A 19,441-nucleotide genomic window follows, 5' to 3' on the forward strand; every position below is an offset into this window, starting at 1 on the left:
AAAAGAATCCAAATTGGTAGGCGACATAGATTACGTTATCCTTGTCACTTTTAACTTTGTTAGTGCGTCTTTGTAGTCTTTTTCGATTAACACCCTTGTTCTTTACCCGACTGTCCTTGGCCTCTAGACATTGGCCGAGTCAAACACTATTCCATTAGGCGCGACAACTGCAGCCACTAGTAGACTATGCTTTACAAGCTTGTGCTCATTTGTCGCTTCTATAGTTTTTGCGATTGCTGTTTTATTGTATCAAGCTGACCCATTTGATCCAGCACCATTCCCTGTACACGAGTTAACCAATAATAAGGTACCTACCGCAACAAAAATCAACAGTGGGATGCTTAAGGAGTCGGAGTTCATCGTGTCTGGTCAACTCTTTGGCCCCGAGGATGTGGCTTATGAGCCTAGATCACGGTACATGTATACTGGTTGTGCAGATGGATGGATCAAGCGAATCAAGGTTGGTGAATCGGATGTTGACTTGGTGATTGATGATTGGGTCAATACTGGTGGGCGCCCTCTTGGAATTGCTATTGCGAATAATGGAGATCATGTCATTGTTGCTGATGCTTACAAGGTACATTACTAACTTATGAGCAGGGCAGACTCCACTTATACGAGGACTATTCGAGAAGTGTCTGACTCGGCCTTGAGATATTATGGCCGAGACAGACACTATATTTGTGTACTCGAATCATAGTTCAAAACAAAAAGGGAGTACATAATTTTTCAAAGACAAAATATGATTTACAAGGGTTCAAAAACTGAAAAAGCCCTTTAATATACTGTGTTTAAAATACAAGTACATATGTACTTCTGTGCATCAGTACATGGTTTTACATGATTTGTAAGATAATTTGACTTGAATTTTTCTGTCTAAGCAATTTGGACATATTGAAGCCAATTCTAAGACCTTATTTACTTCACCAAGTTTGAATTACATCTAAGATAAAAGTGTAAATTTAAACAAATTTAGATAAGTTAAGATACGTGACAATCACATGAATACACACCTCAAGCTAGTTTGAACATTCAGTTTGGTATGTTAGCAACAATCTAAGCAAACTTTGGATCACTTGATCCAAATCAATCCAAACCAGGTTGAACCTTGTTAGTTTCAATTCGGATCAAACTAATTGAAAGTACATTTTCTCATACAACGGTTGTACCACCTGCATTCACGTCCCTCTTACATCTCCCAGAAACTGGGAGGTATATTTGAGAATTATACGTATAAATAAAATGTAATGGTTTTATTGTATTTGATTTGAATTGGTTGAAAATCTTTATGGTGTACTTATGATGTGCCCTACAATTTCACAGGGCCTGCTGAAAATCACTATGAACAAAGAAATCAATCTACTAACTGATGAAGCTGAAGGAAAGAAATTCATGTTTACAGATGGTGTCGATATTGCTAGAGATGGTACAATATATTTCACAGATGCTTCGTACAAATACGGGTTCCATAATTACTTGAACGACATCTTAGAATACAGACCGTATGGCAGACTGCTGAGCTATGATAACAATACTAGAGAAACAAAAGTTCTACTTGAAGACCTCTACTTCCCCAATGGAGTTACAGTTTCCCCTGATCAGAATTCGCTTATCTTTTGTGAAACGCCTTTGTAAGATTTCAAGTTTTCGGTCTTAGACTACAACTAATCATAGACTGCACTAATCGTTTTCTTTGATAGAAATTTATCCTCCAAGTCATTAAGCATAAGATGTATGTTAGAATGATGTTCAACTATCTGGTGTATGTGACACTCAATTCATTCTAAAAATGCAGGAAAAGGTGCAAAACATATTGGATACAAGGTAGCAGGAAGGGGGAAGTTGATGTATTCATCGATAATCTTCCTGGATTTCCAGATAACATCCATAGTGATGGGCAGAACAGATATTGGATCACGATGTCCTCTGTAAGGCTTTCAAACTTCCTACACTTTTATTGATGATTAATTGCCTTTACTGAATGGTGTAATTGTCCTGTTTGTTATGATGAATACCAGTGGCTTAATCCGTATTTAGAGCAAGCAAGGCACTACAGATTTGTACGGAAGTCCCTGTTGATAATAGACAGATACATCAGTATACGCCATATACAGAGAAATGGTGGTATTCTTGGTGTAGATCTTGAGGGAAATCCAACAGTACACGTCTATGATCCAGTTATGTCGCTCATCACAAGCGGGATTAAGATTGAAGATCATCTATATATTGGTTCTCTAAATTATGACCGTATTATTCGCTTAAATTTGAGCAGTTTATTAAGTCCACCAGTTGAAAGTTACTGAATTTATCATCTCAGCATCTTCCAGACTTTTTAAACATCAACCTGATATTTTTTACAGTGAAATCTTCCTGCAATCTTTTATGTAATAACATGATTTTACAAATCATATTACGTATTTCTTGTTTTGCTTCCTTTGGTATTGAACTGCTAGGCATTACTCAAACTATATCATAAAACAATGCTACACTACAGAATAATGTTGTCATCAATGTAGTATTTTACTCCGTTCAAAATTAACTGTCATGTATACTATATAGAGATATCTGAATAATGTAACAACCTTATTTACAGTAAGATTTTCTGTTATCTTCTACACTATGGGACAAACCTATGTAACAGTCAAACAGATTCTTGTCATATTAACTAATAAAGGCCTATAGCCTATGTGAAATTCTTCGTCTTATGAAAGGCATCCCATAGCCTTGGCCTTTTCTCTAAGAATAAACTTCTGGAACTTACCAGTCGCGGTCTTTGGTATCTCCTCAAAGACAACACACTTAGGAGCCATGTAATGAGGCAAATGATCACGACAAAACTTGATTATTTCCTGCTCAGTACCTTTATAGCCATCCTTCAACTTTACAAACGCGCAAGGTATTTCACCCCAGTGATTATCAGGTCTTGCCACAACAGCAGCCTCAAAAATAGCAGGGTGGCTGTATAGCACAGTCTCTACCTCGACTGTGCTTATATTCTCTCCACCAGAAATGATAATATCCTTCAAGCGATCCTTGATTTCTATGTAATTGTCAGGGTGTTTCACAGCTAGGTCGCCAGAATGAAACCAATCTCCTCTGAACGCTTTCTTTGTTGCATTTAAATCCTTCAAGTATCCACTCATCACAGTATTTCCTTTGAACATTATCTCCCCCATTGATTTACCTGTTCAAAATTTTGTCAGAAATCCTCTGTTTTTTCCTACAAATTAAGTTATGATAGATATGCTAGATAAAATGAGAGGATGTAAATAACGTTACCATCTGCAGGAACACTTTCCATGGTAAGAGGATCTCTGACATCGACATCCTCTAACCCAAGATGTTGTACGCCTTGTCTAGATTTCATCTTTGATTTCTCACTGGGAGGCAAAGAGTCCCATTCAGGTTTCCATACACAATAAGTGCTGGGGCCATACGTTTCGGTGAGCCCATAAAGGTGTCCTACTTCAAATCCTAATTCTTCCATCTTTGAAAATACCTGAGGTGGAGGGGGTGATCCTCCGGTGAGCACTTTTACCTTGTTTGGTAGGGTCTTCCGGTCACAAGGAGGGGAGTTGACAATCATATTCAAAACAGTAGGAGCTGCACCCATATGAGTCACATTGTGGAGGACAATGTTATCAAATATTGCCTTTGGGGTGACCTTTCGGAGGCAAATGTTCGTGCCTCCTTGAGCTGCCACACCCCAAGGAAGGCACCATCCACTACAATGAAACATGGGGACGGTCCAAAGGTAAGTTGGCATAGGACCCATTTCATGAAGCAAAAATGTGGAGATGGCATTGATGTAAGCTCCACGGTGACTATAAACAACTCCCTTGGGACGAGAGGTGGTGCCAGAGGTGTAGTTGACACTTATTGGGTCCCACTCATCTGTAGGAAGTTGAGGCTGAAATTGATCATCCCCATCGGCTAAGAGATCCTCGTATTCATAATCATACTCAACATTCTCATGTTCATCAGAGTCAGAATCTCTAATGAGGACAAGTAATGGTGGTTTTTCCCCGGTTATAGACATGAGATGGAGAGCTTCTGAAGCAAGGTTAAGTAATTGATAGTCTACAAATAAGACTTTAGCTTGAGAATGAGAAAGGAGGGTGGAAAGCATGGATGAGTCAAGACGGGTATTAAGGGCGCAGAGAGTGGCTCCTGCCATAGGTACTGCAAAATGCAGCTCGTACATAGAAGGCACATTTGGAGCTAGTGCTGCTACCTGCCCACACAATGAAAGAAATCATGAAACTAAATATATCAAAATAGTAATTAGCCATCTGTTGTGCAACCTAAGGTACATTTGTTGTGGGGATTATAGGAAAGGTAAAGGTAATTAAGATGGTGCATATATGATGGGGTAGGCGTATGCACAATGTTTACTGTGCTTCCGTTAAACATCAAGCCTAAAATCAAAGAACATGAAGACAAACTCCAATGAGCATAAACCCTAGTGAGCATAAGAGCTATAACTAAGATGATATGATGTTATATTAGAGTTTATGTTCTTGAGGTTTATGTTCATTGGAGTTTATGTTCTTTTGTTTTAGCCTTCATGCTCTTTGGAGTATATGTTCTTTTGTTTTAGCCTTCATGCTCTTTGGATTTATGCTTGATGTTCATCGAATATACAATGTGCATTGTGTATACGCCTCCACACCAATTATTGATTCCCCACCTCTCCACCACAAACTACATAGGTAGGGAAACTCTTTCTATTTTCTAAAACAAACAGCAGGATCTCTTCCCCTACAAAAATTAAATGCACCCATAAGAATACTACGAAAGGGTGTGCTTATCTGTCTAGTTTTTAGGAAAATAATAGTAGGGTAAAAGGTTAACCACACTCTTGCATACACTTCCTCCCATTCTTTGTCTAAAATTAAAGCTTAATTGTCCTTAATAATTTTATTATCGTACTCATGTAAAAAGATATGTTGAAAATTAAAGTTTGATGGAATGTTAAGAAACTAATAATGTACTTGCATTTGTTTTTTAAATCAAAAGAATGACGAATACAATTAGGAATTGTTGACAGTCTTATATTAAGTTCTCAGTGTAATTATTAATTTGTCAAAGGTTGTTTAAAAAAGTAGACGCGATGTTTACAGCAAGGACAACACGTCACATTTCTAATATTCAATATAAGTTTTAATCATATAAAATCTAGTATGACCATATGAGAAGTGATATGCTCTTTCAAGTTTATGTCATTACGTTGAAGCTGATAAAGCCAAATAAGATAAGAAGGCGTTTTGTGGACTTGACAAATCTATATTTAGTGGATTAGTACCATAAAGATTAAAGAGTACGGGAAAGTGTAAGGAAATCTCCACTATCACCTTTGGTGTTTCAAGTTATGAGATAGAAATCTTACCCATAAAACAAAATCAAATCAATACAATGTAGGTGACTAGGCTTATAATTAAATATGAGTCCACCATATTCATTTACAGAATTATTGTCAATGCAATGCAATGCTATTATAATAATATAACTACTTATTGCATCTAAGATCAAAACAATGTCCATAGTGTCTATTTTAGTACTTCGTATTATTTTGGAAACTTATTGAAGTATACTCTAGATCGTAATCACAAATAAACAATTAGTAATTTCAAAATAAAGAACATTTCAAAAATTATTGGCTTATTTACTATGCTCTTAATTTTTTGAAGAAGTTCATTTTTGTCATTGGAGTTGTAAAAGAATTATATAGTCATAAACTCATAATCAATTACGGAGTACAAGATTTTCACATTTTGTATTGTACTCCCTTCATTCCATAATATAGTTCATGTTTGTGTTTTTTCACGATATTTAAGAACTAGGAGGAAAAAGTGGATAAAGTACATTATTAAAAGAGAAAAGTACAATCATAGACAAAAGTTAGAGAAATAAAAGAGGAAAAAAGTACAAGTCATGTGCAAAATTCAAGGGTAAATTAAAAAATACAATAAATAAAGTTAAAAAATTAAGGCTATAGCCTATAATAGTCTTTACATAATATTCAAAATTGAAAACAGGAACTACACTTTGGTTCTCAGATAAACAAGAATTATATTATATTCTTTTAAGATCATGATACACATCATGCCAACACGGGATATAATTTGTAAAAGCTATGAGCAATCAACACGTGTTTTCCGTACCATTATAGAAAATGCATCCTATCATTACTGATTTGTTGTTATTGAAGAGAACATGGTTTGTTTGAAGTGTCAGGGGCGGCTTATAGGCGGAGCAGGTTGAGCGACCGCACAGGGCCTCGTAATTTTTGGGGCCCCAAAATTATATAAAAGTATATTCTGAGTAATATATGTTGCAATTACTTTCCTTGGTTCACTGGTATAGAGCAATTATCTTTGAAGAGTGATCAGGGGTTCGAATATTGGTTGGACCAATTTTTTTTAATTAAATGTCATACTTTGCTAGCTGTATCCCACTATCTCATATTCCCAAGTCTGCTAGCTGTAAAACGGTAACATTTATGTAATTTTTTTTTTCATGATCACAATAGAAAAATCTGGAGAGTTTTTATTCATTATTACTCTTTCTCTTTCTAGCTTTATATTGTCTATTTGCTTCTCTCTCCTCTCTAATTTCTTAGATCTACATTCTCTCTCATCCTCTCAAGCTCTCATTCAAGGTTTTCAGAGAGAATAATCACAAAAACAACAATTAATCAACAAGTTTGTAGGTAAATATGTTTTTTTTACTCAGTAATTATTATCATGTGTAATTTTAATTGATGTAGTAATTTTTTTTATTTTTTTTTATTTTTTTATTTTTTTTTTTTTTTAAAAACAGGTTGCTGAAAATGTCGAATACTTGAATAATAAATTTGCAATCCTCTTCAATTATTGGGATATATGGCAATTTCGCAATCTCCAATTCCTGGTGTCATCTTATCTCTCTCTATTTATTTTTAATTATCTATTAATTATTCATTATGTTTCGCAAATACCAATCTGGACATAATAAACGGAAAAAGAAAGAAAAAATAGAGCAATTTGTTAAATCTCAAAAAGGTGCTTTAGAAAAGTTTTTGTTAAAAGAACCTAAAGAAGGTGAAAATTTTGTGAATCCTGATGAAGAATTATATGATGTTAATGTTGATTGTGATAATGTTGAACAAGAAATTAAGGATGATGCTAATAATGTTAATAGGGAGGAAGATAATGATGATGCTAACAGGGATAATGAGAATGATGATGTTAACAGGGATAATGAGAATGATGATAATGGTGAACAACATTGCGATAACTCTGATAAAATTAATCACAATGTTGAACATAATAGATCTTTCTTTATTAATATTTATGATCCTAGAAATTGGGATGAATTAGCAGTAAATGGTCCTAAAAGAGACTTGAGCATTGTAAAAGGCCCTAAAGATAGTGTTTCTCGTAGATTTTCTTCTTCTTTCTATATAAGATATTTGTCCAATGGTGAAACTTGTGATAGGGAATGGCTTGTTTATTCAAAAGAGCTTGACAAAGTGTTTTGTTTTTGCTGTAAATTTTTTAAAAAAGGCCCTGGTAAAGGTAACTTAGTGAGTGAAGGCTTTAATGATTGGTCACATCTTAGTCCTAGACTTAAAAGAGCATGAAACTAGTGTTGATCATGTATTGAATATGGCAACTTGGTGTGAATTACGTCATAGATTGCAAGTAAATGAAACAATTGACAAGGTTGCCCAAGATCAACTAAAGAAAGAAAAGCAATATTGGAAAAATGTTATTATAAGAATCATTGCGATTTTGAAGTACCTAGCTAAACATAACCTTGCCTTTCGTGGTAAAAAAGATAGGTTATTTGAAAATAGCAATGGTAACTTTTTAGGTTTGGTTAAAATGTTAGCAGAGTTTGATCCGGTAATGAAAGAGCATGTTGAGCGTATTAATAGTGGCAAGATTTATCATCACTACTTGACTCATGATATTCAAAAGGAATTGATTCTATTACTTTCTTCTAGAATTAGATCCAATATTATTATGAAAATCAAAGAAGCCAAGTATTTTTCTATGATGTTAGATTGCACACCCGATGCTAGTCATCAAGAACAAATGTCTTTAATATTAAGGCGTGTTGATAATTCTTCTAATGAAGTATGTGAGTTTTTTACTGAATTTTTACAAGTTGATGATTCAAGTGGCCTAGGACTTTTTCAAGTGTTAGATAATGTGTTGCATTCTTATGATCTTGATATAAATAATGTTAAAGGCCAAGGATATGATAATGGGTCTAATATGAAAGGTAAAAATCAAGGTGTGCAAAAAAGACTTTTGGATTTGAATCCTAGAGCTTTTTATACTCCATGTGGATGCCATAGTCTAAATTTAGTTTTGTGTGATATTGCTAACACTTCAATGAAAGCAAGAGATTTTTTTGGAGTAGTGCAACGTATTTATACTATATTTGCTAATTCTACAAAGAGGTGGCATATCTAAGACAAAATGTTAAAGGCTTAAATGTTAAATCATTGTCAGCTACACGATGGGAAAGTCGTGTTGAAAGTATTAAGGCAATAAGATTTCAAATTGTTGAATTACAGGAAGCCTTACTTCAAGTAACCCGTGTAGACAATGATTCTAAGATACAAAGTGAAGCAAAATCTTTAGCAAAAAATGAGCTTGGTAGTTTTGAATTTTTGCTTGCTTCAATTATTTGGTATGACATTTTATATGCTGCAAACTTGGTTAACAAACAATTGCAATCTAAAGACATGCTTATTGATGTTGCTATTACTAAGATAAAAGGGCTGATTTCTTTTTTTCACAAATATCAAAATGGTTTTTCAAATGCTATGGAAACTGCAAAAGAAATAGCCACAAAAATAGGAATTGATCCTGTGTTTCCTCAAACGCGTGTAGTACGTAGGAAAAAGCATTTTGATGAGATTGATGATAATGATGAAACTTGCTTATCACCAGAGGAAACATTTAGAACACAATACTTTATATACATTATTGATCAAGCTATTGCATCATTGGATAAGAGATTTGAACAATATGAATCGTATGAAAAAGTGTTTGGTTTTTTGTTCAATTCTGATAAGTTACTTGCTATGGATGATGCTAAACTTCAATCTTGTTGTAGCCTTTTTGAAAATACTCTTAAACATGGAGAGAATTCTAATATTGATGGCCAAGAACTGTTTATTGAGTTAAAGTTATTCAGAGAGCTTTTACCTAAGGGGAAAATGGGTGCAATGAATTTATTGAAGTTCTTAAAATGCATTAATTGCTTTCCTAATACAATAATTGCATATAAAGTATTGTTGACTATACCTATAACTGTTGCTTCTGCAGAGCTTTTCAAAGCTGAAATTACTGAAGTCATATCTAAGGACAACTATGTCACAGGAAAGGTTAAATGGGATTGCTTTGATGGCAATTGAAAGTGATCTTTTGGAAGAAGTTGATGTTGAAAGTGTTGTTGATGACTTTGTGTTAAAACATGCAAGAAGAATTGCACTTTTTAAGTGATTAGTAATTTTAGTATTGTATTTGCAGTGTAATTGACGATTTATTATTATTTATAACATTTGTATTTCGTAATTAAAGTTTTTCAAGGGCCTCATTTTAAGATCTTGCACGGGCCCCGAAATTCATCGCCCTGCCCCTGTGAAGTGTTAATAAACCTTTTCCTCATAAATAAGTTATGTCCTTTTACACAAAATTTATAAATTTGAAAGAAACTAATGCTAAAATAAGAATATCATAATTTTTTCGCCAAACAATAAAGAAAAAAAATTTAAGAAAATCACAAGCCTTAATTTATCATAGCAAAATGGTAAATAAATAAACAAAATAATCCTGTAAACATTGCAATTTGTAATTGTATCAACAATTGTAGAGCTTATATTTAATAAAAGTTGATTTATTTATAATTTTGTCACGTGATAAACAAAATTTGTCTATCAAGTCAAGGTGAATGATAAACTTGTATTTTCTTGAATATCAGACAAATAACCAAACCAACTCAAATGAATTTGAAAAACATACTATATGGCCGGGTGAAATGCGAAGGATGGTAGTGAGACCGGAAGCAAGTTTGCCGCATCGTTGACGAGTCTCGCTCCAAGTGTACCGCAAACAACCGTAGACGACGGAACCCCGGTAAGGAAACACCTTGGCGGAGCGTTCGAGGAAGGTGATTGGAGTCAAAGGAGTATAATTCGCCGGACATCTCATCAGACCATCCAACTTTTGCCATGACGCACCACCTCCGCCTTCCTCTCCGCCGCCACTTCCACCGCTACTGGTTGTGCTAAAGGTGGCTGATTTTTGAGCACATACGTATAAAAACTTAGGCTTAAATCTAGACTTGAATAAGTGGTTTAAGAAGTGATTTTTCATTGAAATTGAGGTGTTAAAGATTTTATCCAAAGAATAAAGGAAGGTGGGGCAGTCGGGTAGAGAAATAGTGGAACTAAGATGCAACCAAGTGCGTGGACTTCGACTCGTTGATTTTTAATACTTCCTCCGTTTTTTAATAATTACAACACACGTTTTTTTAAAGTTATTTAAGAAAAATGGGGTTTATATGATATAATACATTTTAAAATGGAGTTGAGAGGTTTTGTGAAGTATAATTTAGTGGGTCATATGTTTTAATAAGAAAAATAGTACAATTTTTTCCCAAAAAACTTTCCATTTATAGTATGTTGTAAGTATTGTGACATTTCCATTTTAGAGAAGTGTTGCAAGTATTAAAAAACGGAGGAAGTAGTTTTTATGCGTTTTAATAAGCGTTGACATATAGTTTTAGCAAATTTAATTAACTTATATTTAATATGGAGTGAGTAGGGTTGTTTAAGTAGTCGGGTAGAGAAATAGTGAAACTAAGATGCAACCAAGTGCGTGGACTTCGACTCGTTGATTCTTAATAGTTTCTATGTGTTTTAATAAGCGTTAATATATAGTTTTAGCAAATTTAATTAACTTCGCCTCTCCTCTCCTCTTCTCTCCTCCTCTCTTCTAGGGTTTCTCCAAAATTTTGGCCGTTTAGGCGGGAAATAATCTAATTTCTTCGAAAATTAAACTATTTTCGATCCTTTTCCCTTAATTTTATTAAATTTTGCATTTTAAGTTTCAATAAATCTACACAAGTAGTGTAGATATTTGTCTATCTCCCTATTGTGGAGTGTCTCGCTATAGTGGAGTCGTTAGTTTTTGTTAGTTTAGTTGTTTATTTATGTTTAGGGTTTGATTGTGTATTAGGGTTCATCAAAAAGGTAATCATCTTTGGCCCTATTGTCAATTCTTTGGTAAAGATTTGTTCGGGATCGCAACAGTTGTCAAGTTTTCAAATGTGTTCAGGCGAATCAGATGAGAATCATACTTACGGCTACAACAAATCGTTAGACCATTGACAAGCTAAAGTCGAAGTCACCCAATAAAAAATATTACCTAAATCCACTAATTATATACATAGGGAAGAAGGGTCGAACCACAGGGAAACGAGTTAATTTATTCCTAATTAATCAATATAATCTAAATTATCAAGTAACCAATTTGTTATTATAAAGGAGAACTAAACTACGAGTAAAAGTGGAAAGGAATAAAAGTAGTAGGAAAATCAAGGAATAAAAGACCTAGGGCATAGGTTCACCAATAAATAATATTCCAGGGTAATACATAATAATCAATCAATGGATCAATTAATCAGATCATAAAGGGCTTTCGCTACGTATTACAATCACATAGTTAATTTACCGGTATTAAATCTCATCTCTCGAATCTCGACCTAACCATATATAAATTAGTCTGCCTATTGAAACTAAGCCTAAACATCAATTCTCATCTCTCTAATCTCGAATCAATATTGCTAAACTCATACGAATTAAATCTGGCCAAATCTAACCGCATATCATTAAATCAATCAATAGGAAATTAATCAAGCATTGACAATTAATAATAATAATAATAATAATAATAATAATAATAATAATAATAAATTACCCCTTCATAATATTTATGGATCCCCATAAACCCTAGAAAGAAAACTACTCAGACATAATTGAACATAAACTAAACAAAGCAATTAAAGGAAACATGATGAAAGAAATAAAGTAAAATAAATGAGATTAAAGTAGAAGAAATCGTTACCAAAGTTGAAAGAAACAAGAGATGGAATTAAACAAAGAGTTGTAGAGAAAGAAAATAATACTAAAGTTTAAGAGGAGAGAGAGAGAAAAGTTAGAGAGAGAAAGAGAGAGAGAGTAAGGGAAGGGAGAAAAGAATATCCTAAACTCGCTTAACAAAAGTGTATCTATACTAAGCTCGAAAATCCTAAGTTAAAACAACTTAAACAATGCTTAAACTTCTCCTCAGAAACACGCGCCTGATCAGGCGAGGCACCGCCCGATCCACTAACTATGTGTACACAGTTAGTGGATAAAGTCGTAGTCATCCAGTCAAAAATAATACCTAAATCCACTAACTATGTACATAGGGAAGAAGGGTCGAACCACAGGGAAACTAGTTAATTTATTCCTAATTAATCAGTATAATCTAAATTATCAAGTAACCAATTTGTTATTATAAAGGAGAACTAAACTACGAGGAGTAAAAGTGGAAAGGAATAAAAGTAGGAGGAAAATCAAGGAATAAAAGACCTAGGGCATAGGTTCACCAATAAATAATATTCCAAGGTAAAACATAATAATCAATCATCAATGCATCAATTAATCAGATCATAAAGGGCTTTCGCTACGTATTACAATCACATAGTTAATTTACCGGTATTAAATCTCATCTCTCGAATCTCGACCTAACCATATATAAATTAGTCTGCCTATTGAAACTAAGCCTAAACATCAATTCTCATCTCTCGAATCTCGAATCAATATTGCTAAACTCATACGAGTTAAATCTGGCCAAATCTAACCGCATATCATTAAATTAATCAATAGGAAATTAATCAAGCATTGACAATTAATAATAATAATAATAATAATAATAATAATAATAATAATAATAATAAATTACCCCTTCATAATATTTATGGATCCCCATAAACCCTAGAAAGAAAACTACTCAGACATAATTGAACATAAACTAAACAAAACAATTAAAGGAAACATGATGAAAGAAATAAAGTAAAATAAATGAGATTAAAGTAGAAGAAATTGTTACCAAAATTGAAGGAAACAAGAGATGGAATTAAACAAAGAGTTGTAGAGAAAGAAAATAATACTAGAGTTTAAGAGGAGAGAGAGAGAAAATTTAGAGAGAGAAAGAGAGAGAGCATAAGGGAAGGGAGAAAAGAATATCCAAAACTCGCTTAACAAAAGCGTATCTATACTAAGCTCGAAAATCCTAAGTTAAAACAACTTAAACAACGCTTAAACTTCTCCTCAGAAACACGCGCCCGATCGGGCGAGGCACTGCCCGATCGGGCCCGCCTTTTTCTTCGCCCGATCGTTCTGGGCATCCGCCCGATCGGGCCCGGCTATATGCTGGACTTGGATTGGGCTTCATTCTTGGCCCAATTCGAATCTGCATTTCGGGTCTTGAATACTCGGTGTCCAAATGCAATCGGTCATGCCTTCAAATGCTCGTAGTTGTACCGCAATAATCCCGGGAAAAAGCTCCAAAGATGCAATTTCCTACAAAACTCAACCAAAACTACAAAAACACTAGAAAAAACCAATTAGTAATAAAAGTGGCTCTAAAGAGCCAAAAGCACTACTAATTAAGACCAAGGGACGGGGGTAAAATACTATATAGAATGGACATATCAACTGTCTCCCCGAAAAGGCTGTATATTCCAGCGACGTGTGCGAGAGATGTACCACAGTGCAACATCTTTTCAACGATCGTAGCTTTGATAAAGGAAACCCTAATTTGATTCAATTTTATATATTTGTTAATTTAGATTTCATTTGTAGATGTCGGATGGCTTTTTATTAATGAATTGATTTGTTTCAAAAAAAAAAAAAGTATTAAAATTTTATAAAAGAAAGATAATGGGGTTAATAGTTTATTGAAAGATAATTAATATGAGATTAAAAAAGTAATAAAAAATAATTTATAAAATTAATAGTGGGGTTCATAGTTTATTTTTTGAAACAAATGGAGCGGAAATTATTATTGCAAATCAAAATCCGCCAAAGTAATTAAACTTTGGGAGAACAAGTCCAAACAAACTAGTTCATCATTACATTGTGTCCCACCAAGCTACTAATTAAGTGAGCCACTGTATTCCCGCCACTGGGGTTAATAGTTTATAAAATAAAGAAATAATAAAAAAAAATAAAAAGTAGTAGTGGACTTAAGTGGGACATGAGAGGAGAGAAATACTCCCTCCGTTTTTAAATACTTGCCCCACTTTTTATTTTCGCCCGTTTTTAAATACTTGCTCTATTTCCTTATTTGGAAAGCTTTTACAATATTTAATCCTTTAATCAATCAATGAGTAATCCCACACAGTCGTACTATCTTATTATTTTTATTTATCTTTTTAATGTGCAAAACATGAATCAGATTTTTATTTGGAGAGGAGGGAGTATTTGTTGTTGCGTATTATCTTATGTTGTATAAGCTCTTTGGTTACCCAATAAAAATTACGAGGGTAGTACATGTTTTTCCATTTCATTACCAATAACTTGAAATTTTACAATCCTAAGGCAATAGAATGAAGATGCACTTCAAGAAGCTTAGACTACTGATTACAAAATCAACAACATAAATCTAAAATTTCGCAACATCAGAAGCATTAAGATATCTTCGATCTTCTGGTTGATCTTTCCCTAGGAATAGATGGAAGTTGAGATAATCTCATTAAACCATCTTCCCTAACTTCACTTCCATGCTTGCATGAAAATGTAATCTTCCCAATATTAAACAATGATCTGAAACCAATTCTCTTACTACTTTTGGTGCATTCCTTCATGGCAATGAGGAAAGGATCATCGCACGGCTTACATAGTCTCGTTACCATTGACGCTCTTCGTGGTCGCTGAAATGCCCGCCATGGAGGTGGAGGAATCTGCATGAGACCAGGGCTAGATGGTGATCTCATCAATGGCATCGAAGATTTCACGGAACACGAAGCCGAGGCCAGGTAGTCCTCTGCCTGTTGGAGATGGAAATCAACATTATAAACATTTCTAGGGTCATTGTTTGGAGAGAAAGGACCCAATGTAACACTACTCATGTTGTGTGGTAGATTAAGAAATGTGGTTTTGGGAAAAATAGCCCTGTTTATAATGATAAAATTGGTGTACAATATCATACCTTCCATGCTTTCTAACGGTAGGGTGACTAATAACGCAAGCAAGTGAAACATGCAAGAAACAGGTTTTAGGTCATGATGTAAGGGATATTGGGGCATTCCAAGAATGCTTTCACCACTTTATTATGTGGGTTTGACTCATTCAAGAGTGTAGTCTTAGGAGTTGGTGAAAGTGGTATCATGTTGGTTAGAGCGATACCATGGTTTAGATAACAACACCATTTGCACAAATAGAAAAATGACAAAAACGTTGTATTCTATACAACTGGACTCATCCATAGTAAATTTATACCACCTCATGACATATAATATACAATACACCGGATTAGCAATGTCATTGAAGCGGATCAAGTAGGATAATCGTCCCATTTCCATCTCAATAGGATGGAGATGGATCTAGGTTTGACATGTGGTGAGGCAGGGGTGGATTTTACGCTAAACTTACCCTAACACATACCCATCCCACCTCGCCTCATTCTCGCCCAATGTATTTTAATATTTGTTGTGGTTTTATATATACTTTTAATATTTGAACTTTAGTGTTAGATTTATTTGTTTGAAGTGTGATATTAAATACTAATATTTTTTTTTTACTTCATTATATTATGTGTTTGTACAATTATAAATTTACAATAGAATTGTATTATTTGTGGTGTGTCTATGGTGGAGACAAGGCGGGTGATAGGGCCGGGAAGGTAGGGCTGAATCGGGGATGGATATTCACGTGTGGGGGTGGGGTAGGGATTTTTTAGAGGGTGATGGGGTGAGGAAGGGGATAAATTTTACACCTGTGGGGATAGTGATGGGGATGAGGATAAGGATAAGGTTGGAAATATGAAGCAAAGATGGCCTGGGATGAGAATACCAAGTCCCGCTCCGCCCACTTGACGTCCCTATACCTAATAGAACATAGTATGCATTGATATGTGTGGAAGTGAGACCCACAACGGACCAACACTTACACTTCCCAATTTCCCATGCTCTTGTATACCAGTAATAGTATGAATTTGATAATATGTGTACAGTATTCACATATTAACTTAGATGACATTTGAACTATTTTTTATAAGAGAATCAAAATGTTTGCCTACATAAATGTTAATTAAAAGTTTATATTACAATAATATACATTTAGATAAATCCAATAACTTATACCCTCAATGTTTTTTTAAATGTTATACTTTGACTAGATATTTTTAGGCAATTTAATTGATTTACATAATATAAGAGGTAAATGGGGTAATTATACTACTACCTCTGTTTCATAATATGTGCAACGATTTGACATAAAGTAGAGAGGAAAAATGTTTAATCGTTTCATATTATTTGAAACGGAGGTAGTATCAAAAAATTGTAAAAAAAAAAATAAAAAATAGTGGAGTTGATAGTTTATTGACAATTAATGAGTGTGAGAGGAAAAATAAAATAAAAAGAGTTATTGATGGATTTCGGTAAGGGCCATGAGAACAAAGAGAACTATTACTAAAACAAAACATGTTAATGTCATCAATCCCTTAAAGTGTCTTACGTGCCAAACTCTCATTAAAAATATTATCTCCAAATTTACTTATGATGTCATCATTTATTTATTTATTTTTATTATTTTTTCCTTTCCTTTTATTTGCTAAAATACTCCCTCCGTTTCATAATGTTAGTCCCATATACTATTTTGGGCGTTTCAAAAAGATTTACCCATATTGAATATATTTCATTTATAACTTTAATTGTTTTTGAAGTTAATTGATTGTGGACTGATGACATGACTCTAAGTAAGGAAATTTTTACATTAAATTATGCAATTATGACTTGTGTTTTCCTAATAAAAAAAAAGAAGTTAAATAAGGTAATCTAATTATGAATTATGTTGTATTTTAATGTTAAATTCCAAATATATTTATTTTTTTATTTTATGTGATTGATTCCATATGGGACTAATATTATGAAACGGAGGGAGTATAAAACTTGACTTTCTCTTCCATTCTACTTGTAATATTTAAAATGTATAGATATTAATGGCTAATTATATGAGTATTTCATTCCTTTAGCTTCCAATCTGAACGTTTAAGCTCAATAGATAATACAATATTAAATATATTTTGTCTAAGCATCATTTTTGTATATTTTCAATAACATAGTAAATATTATGATTTAGTATTAAATAATAACAATTTAAAAATGATTATGCACAATATATATATATATATATATATATATATATATATATATATATATATATATATATATATATATATATATATATATATAAGAACCCTCCTCTATATAAGGACCCAATCTTATATAAGAACCAATCTTAGCCCTTTATTAGTTTTGATCTAACCATCTAAAATGATCCTCTAGTAATGGCATTTCTGTAATTTTGAGGAGTTCATATTTAGAACATAGAAAAAAAATTTAGAACATAAGAAAAAAAAATTCGAACATGCAAAACTTTTGAACATAAGCAAATAAAAATTTAGAAGATAAGAAAAATAATTTAGAACATAAGTTTTATTACATAAGCTGAAAAAATAATTTAGAACATAGGAAAAAATTTAGAACATAAGCTGAAAAAATAACTTAGAACATTTGAACAAATTTAGAACATAAGCAAAAAAAAATAATTTAGAACATAGGAAATAATTTGGAACATAAGTATAAGAAAATTACAGTAGGATATTAGAAAAACTTTAGAACATAGGCAGAAAAAAATTTAGAACATAGGAAAAAGTTTAGAACATAGTAAAAAGTTTAAAACACAAGGTGTTCTTACATAAGGGTTCTTATATAAGGATGGGTTCTTACCGGATCCCTCCCATATATATATATATATATATAATGGCTGAAATTAGTTCCTACTAGGAACTAATTTCAGCCATTGATCGCACTCTATCTAATGACTCACATTGCACCCGTTCTCATTAATGGCATTCTCGTAATTTCGCTATTTTCAAACTTTGTTTAGTTTTTTTTTTTTTTTTTAACTTTTAAGGTAATTTCATTTACTTTAAGACTGATTTCATTTACTTTTACTAAATTTTCATTTACTTTTGAGAAATGAAACTGGAAACTACTTTATAAAGTTAAAATATTACAAAAATGCCATTACTGACACGAGAAGCATGTGAGCCGTCCGATTAACATGATCTAAGGGCCTAGATTAGTTCCTAGTTCTTATTTTAGCCTTGGTTCTCATTATAACTTGGTTCTATATATATATATATATATATATATATATATATATATATATATATATATATATATATATATATATATATATATATATATATATATATATATGTATATGTATGTATATAACTTTTTTTAAGAAAAATAAGTGAGCAAGTTATTTTAAAAAGTTATTAACAAAAGATATAGAATTATGGAAAATTTACTTATCACCACCGTGCATCATGCGGGTACTAATCTAGTGAATTATATTGTAGCTTTTTGTAAAAAAAGAAGTGTAATACCTAAAAAATAAATAAAAAACCACAACCGCATTTGGTATATGTAACATTTAGAAAACAAGGAGGAAATAATAACATTTTAATTTATATAATTACAAAAAAAAAAAAAAAAAAAAAAAAGATCAAGAACTCAATCATAAAAATTATTTTGGAGTGGAGGGAGTATTAAAATATTGTTACGTCCTAATCAGATCTTATTAAAAAAAAAAAAAAAAACAAAACAAAAACCCTAGCGGCCTAGCCTCCTCTCTCTCCTAAATTTTAGCCTCCATTGTCAATTTTGAAGGGGCTTCCATCGGATTTCACCAGTGAAAAGTCCCTATCTTTATTTTCTTTTAAGCTTTTTGTTTCTTAGGTTACAATAATGTCTCCTTCGAAAGAAAGGGTTTATCTCCTACGAAAGACAAGGTTTTTTGATCTCTTTCGAAAGACAAGCTTTTTCGGACTCCTTCGAAAGACAAGGTTTATTTTTTGTTTAATTTGGTCTCCGGTTGTGCGGGGCTACGATTGATTATGGCTCGAATTCGGGTTACGGAATCAGCATAAGAATTTACTTTCTCACAAAATTGCGAAGCGATGATGGATCTACTCAAAAAGTTGTATGAAATAACGAATTGAGAATGTGCCGAATTGTTATATTTATGTATTTGGATTTTTAGCCCTTCCTCGATTAATTCTTGTTTGATTTTGTTAAATTCGTTTTCATTATCGTTAAT

At 32.9% G+C, this 19,441-nt stretch overlaps 2 protein-coding genes across 2 annotated transcripts; one reads left to right on the forward strand and one right to left on the reverse strand.

Moving 5' to 3' along the window:
* LOC145562482 (protein STRICTOSIDINE SYNTHASE-LIKE 5-like) lies at positions 1-2,577 on the forward strand. Its single transcript, XM_081622781.1, has 4 exons — positions 1-577; positions 1,324-1,631; positions 1,796-1,928; positions 2,019-2,577. The coding sequence occupies exons 1-4, from the start codon at positions 338-340 to the stop codon at positions 2,301-2,303; spliced, it is 966 nt and encodes a 321-aa protein (XP_081478907.1). The 5' UTR covers positions 1-337; the 3' UTR covers positions 2,304-2,577.
* Positions 2,529-10,412, reverse strand: LOC145562481 (butanoate--CoA ligase AAE1-like). Its single transcript, XM_081622780.1, has 3 exons — positions 10,023-10,412; positions 3,280-4,234; positions 2,529-3,184 (listed from the first exon to the last, which is right to left on the reverse strand). The coding sequence occupies exons 1-3, from the start codon at positions 10,374-10,376 to the stop codon at positions 2,703-2,705; spliced, it is 1,791 nt and encodes a 596-aa protein (XP_081478906.1). The 5' UTR covers positions 10,377-10,412; the 3' UTR covers positions 2,529-2,702.
* Positions 10,413-19,441: the final 9,029 nt, after the last annotated feature.

This window comes from Chenopodium album, chromosome 10, assembly GCF_948465745.1.
Source record: "Chenopodium album chromosome 10, dcCheAlbu1.1, whole genome shotgun sequence".
Lineage (NCBI taxonomy): Eukaryota > Viridiplantae > Streptophyta > Magnoliopsida > Caryophyllales > Amaranthaceae > Chenopodium > Chenopodium album.